At 33.7% G+C, this 4050-nt stretch overlaps 1 protein-coding gene across 1 annotated transcript; it reads right to left on the bottom strand.

Moving 5' to 3' along the window:
* Positions 1-993: 993 nt before the first annotated feature.
* Positions 994-2642, bottom strand: LOC137815972 (uncharacterized). Its single transcript, XM_068619078.1, has 2 exons — positions 2000-2642; positions 994-1556 (listed from the first exon to the last, which is right to left on the bottom strand). The coding sequence occupies exons 1-2, from the start codon at positions 2640-2642 to the stop codon at positions 994-996; spliced, it is 1206 nt and encodes a 401-aa protein (XP_068475179.1).
* Between the last annotated feature and the right edge of the window lie 1408 nt (positions 2643-4050).

The raw sequence follows: 4050 nt of genomic DNA, 5'->3' as shown, positions 1-4050 counted from the left end.
AGTATTTCATCATACTATTATTAATAATAGAAAATTCATCGTTTCGGTGTAATTTTTCACAAAAAAAAAAACTATTAAAGTAGATAAGTTTTAATTTTATTATGTGAATGAGTAAGTTGTCATTTGAAAACATGATTTTATATTAAAAAAAAACTTGTTTTCTTAGGGTTTAGGGTTTTCTTATAATTCTTTTAAAGTCGTAGATAATCAACATGACCTATAATATCAATTCTTTTATATTAAATTTGTTCCTATCAAGAATAATTTGTAAAAATATTTATCTGGAATAATGTATCACAAATATAATTTGTGTTGTTTTATGTTTGAATTGAAGTTGTGTATGATATGTAGGAACTAATTGAAGGAAATAAGAGAAGGCAAAAGGTTGTAGCAACTGATTGAACGTAATTGCATAAAATTGTAAAACTGATCTTATTCATTTTTATTTACTTCAATAATATATATAATAAAATTATAATTACTGGAAGCTATAAAATAGGAATACTAACATGCCTGTAAACTGACCATTAATCCAATATAATGGTAAAATAGTTTAAGCATAATAAAACCAGAATTAATAATAATAAAATCTGAATTAATAACCAACATCCTCCCTTAATTCTGATTTGGAACAATCTTCCCAATTTGAGTCATGATATTGTTTTTCTCAATCGCCAACAATTCTTCATTCATAGTCTTTTGCCATTTGGGGTGTTGAATGGCATCGGCAAGTCTCACAGATTCTGATTCTGCAAGAAAAGCAAAGTGAACCAAATCTCCATTGTCATCAACTTCATCATCAAGATTTACTTCGCAATCTTGAAGATGTACAAGTTGTCGTTGTTGCCTTCTTGGTCGCTCCATCATAGTTGCAATTGGAGTTGCAACTTCAGGTTGAATTACAACTTCAGGTTGAACTGCAGCTTCAGGTTGAACTGCAGGTGCTTCAAGAGTGACTCCATCTTCCATATCATCGTTTAAAACATAAATATATCATTTTTTCGAATCTATTTCAGCTACTGCATTCCATTTCCATCCCTCATCTTCGGCAAATGTAACATCATGACTAACAATCACCTTCTTTGTCATTGGATTGTACAGTTTGTATCCCCCATGCTTATATCCAATGAAAATGGTCTTCACTGCCTTATAATCCAACTTCGATCTTGCTGTATTGGGAACATGAGCATAAGTAATTGACCCAAATACCTTCAAGTGCTGCAAATTGGATTTGAATTCACTCCATGCCTCAATCGGAGTTGTGTTAGGAACACTCCAAGTGGGTGATCTGTTTATCAAATATACCGCACATGTAACAACCACAACCCAAAAATAATTTGGCATACCTTTCGCTTTAAGCATGCTCCTCGCCATGTCCATGATTGTTCTATTCTTTCTCTCGGTAACTTCACTGTGTTGAGGTGTGTAAGGACAAGTTATGTTATGTTGCAACGCAAGTTCTTCACAGTGCTTCTTGAACTCATTAGACTTGTACTCACCTCCTCCATCACTACGCACCATCTTAATTTGTCTACCACTCCCTCTTTCAACAAATGCTTTAAATATTTTAAAGCAGTGGAATACCTCATCCTTGTTTTTCAATATATAAATCCAGGTTTTCCTTGAAAAATCATCAATAAAAGTTAAAAAATACTTATTACCTCCAACTGATGATATGTTCATCGGGCCACAAACATCTGTATGAACAAGCTCCAAAGGAAATTTTGCACGCCAAGGCTCCTTAACAAATGGTATCCTGTGATTCTTTCTAAAATTGCAAGCCTCACACAATTGATCAGGGTGATGAATATGGGGTAAACCATTCACTAAATTTCTTTTGGAAAGATTTTCCAAACTCTGAAAATTTAAGTGCCCAAAGCGTAAATGCCATAACCACGATTCATTATTCACTATTGCATTCAAGCACTTGAAATTACCCATATGAATATCTACTGGAAACATGCGGTTTTTTATAAAAAGGTTTTAAGAATCAAATTACCTTTTTTATCAAAAATTGAGAATTTATTTTCAACTATGTGCATCACGTAACCCTTTTCGGCCAGTTGTCCCACACTCAACAAATTACTTTTCATGTCAGATACATAGGAAACATCATAGATGTACCTGTGATCATCATTCTTCAATGTAATAAGAATTCGCCCTTTTCCAATCACCGGAACGAACCTGCCATCACCGAATTTCACTTTTGTGCGAAATGAGTCATCCAAATCTGCAAACAGCTCCTTCTGACCACACATATGATTCGTGCAACCTGTATCCAAATACCAAGTCTGGTTGTTTGGATTTTCATTTGATGTGGTTGTCATTAATACTTCATGATCCTCTTCATCTTGTTCGTGATTAGTATCTTCTTGAGCACAATTGGAAGCATGATTATCACCTTTTGATTTGCACTCATTCACATAATGGCCACGTTTATGGCAATTATAACACTCAACATTTGATTTATTGTAAATGCCTCCTCGTCCTCCACGACCACGTTCCCCACGCCAAGCGCCTCCATGATTCTGGCCACCACGACCTTTGTTGAAATAGCTACCATGTTTATGATAGGAGCTACCAATTGAGGTTTGTGCTTCTAAAGCCTGCACAATTGGTTTTTCAATCTTATTGTCATTCATCCGCTGCTCATGCGCTCGTAGAGAACCAGACAATAACCTTACTGTCATTTTTGAAATGTCATTGGCCTCTTCAATTGCGGCAACAACATGTTCAAATCTGGGAGTTAAAGATCTCAAAATCTTCTCCACCTTTGCCTGCTTCGAATGTGTTTCACCATTGGTCTTCATCTGATTTGTCAAGGCAAGAACTTTATTTATATAGACATCAATAGTCTCTGTGGTTTCCATCTGCAGCAATTCATATTGGCGTCTTAGGGTTTGAAGACGCACCCTTTTGATCTTATCATCACCTTTATAATTGGTTAACAAAATTGTCCAAGCCTCACTAGCAGTTTATGCTCCTTCTATCTGCTCAAACGTCTCGTCATTCATTCCTTGATGGGTGAGATACAAAGCCTTATTGTCCTTCTTCTTCTTATCACGATGCGCTACTCGTTGCGCCTCAGTTGCATTAGCAGCTAATGCAGACACTCCACTCTCAACGACATCCCATAACTCATGATAATCAAACAAAACTCTCATTTGCACACACCACCGATTGTAATTTTTTCCATCAAGGATAGGGACTGATAATTAAGTAGAGTTCATGATAACAGACTAGCTCTTGATACCAGTTGTAGGAACTAATTGAAGGAAATAAGAGAAGGCAAAAGGTTATAGCAACTGATTCAACGTAATTGCACAAAATTGCAAAACTGATCTTATTCATTTTTATTTACTTCAATAATATATATATAATAAAATTACACTTACTGGAAGCTATAAAATAGGAATACTAACAGGTCTGTAAACTGACCATTAATCCAATATAACGGTAAAATAGTTTAAGGATAATAAAATCAGAATTAATAATAATAAAATTTGAATTAATAACCAACATGATAAACATATTTTTATTTTATGATGAAATTGAAGTATGTATGACAAACATGAATTTTAGTCTTTTTTTTTTTTTTAAATAGAAGTTGTGTATGATAAATAATACTTTTACTTATTCACAACTTTTGTTAAAAAAATAATAATATAAATAGTGTTTGTCATGCATAACTTTAGTTCAAACATAAAACAATAGAAAGTGTTTTTTTCTTTGCACAAATTTAATTAAAAAAATACAAGTCATGCTTACCATGCTTGACTTTTATTTACAAAAAAAAAATAAAAATCAAAAGTCATTTTTGTCTTGTATGATTTCAATTTAAACATGTATCGGTCGGTACCAGATAAGTCATGTCACTCAATCTTGGTGATCGTCCGATCGACTAGATTAAACATTTAAAACAGTTATAATAAATAGCAGTTAAGACAGTTGTAAAGACTCCCTTAGAATCAGGGGCACATCCCACCAAATCTCGGTAACATACCGAAAAAATCACTAATATTTGATAGATTCGGCCCATCATAACAGAGG

This window comes from Phaseolus vulgaris, chromosome 1, assembly GCF_000499845.2.
Source record: "Phaseolus vulgaris cultivar G19833 chromosome 1, P. vulgaris v2.0, whole genome shotgun sequence".
Taxonomy (NCBI): Eukaryota; Viridiplantae; Streptophyta; class Magnoliopsida; order Fabales; family Fabaceae; genus Phaseolus; species Phaseolus vulgaris.
The sequence above is the reverse complement of the archived record's forward strand: the minus strand, read 5'-3'. Positions and strand labels throughout refer to the sequence as shown.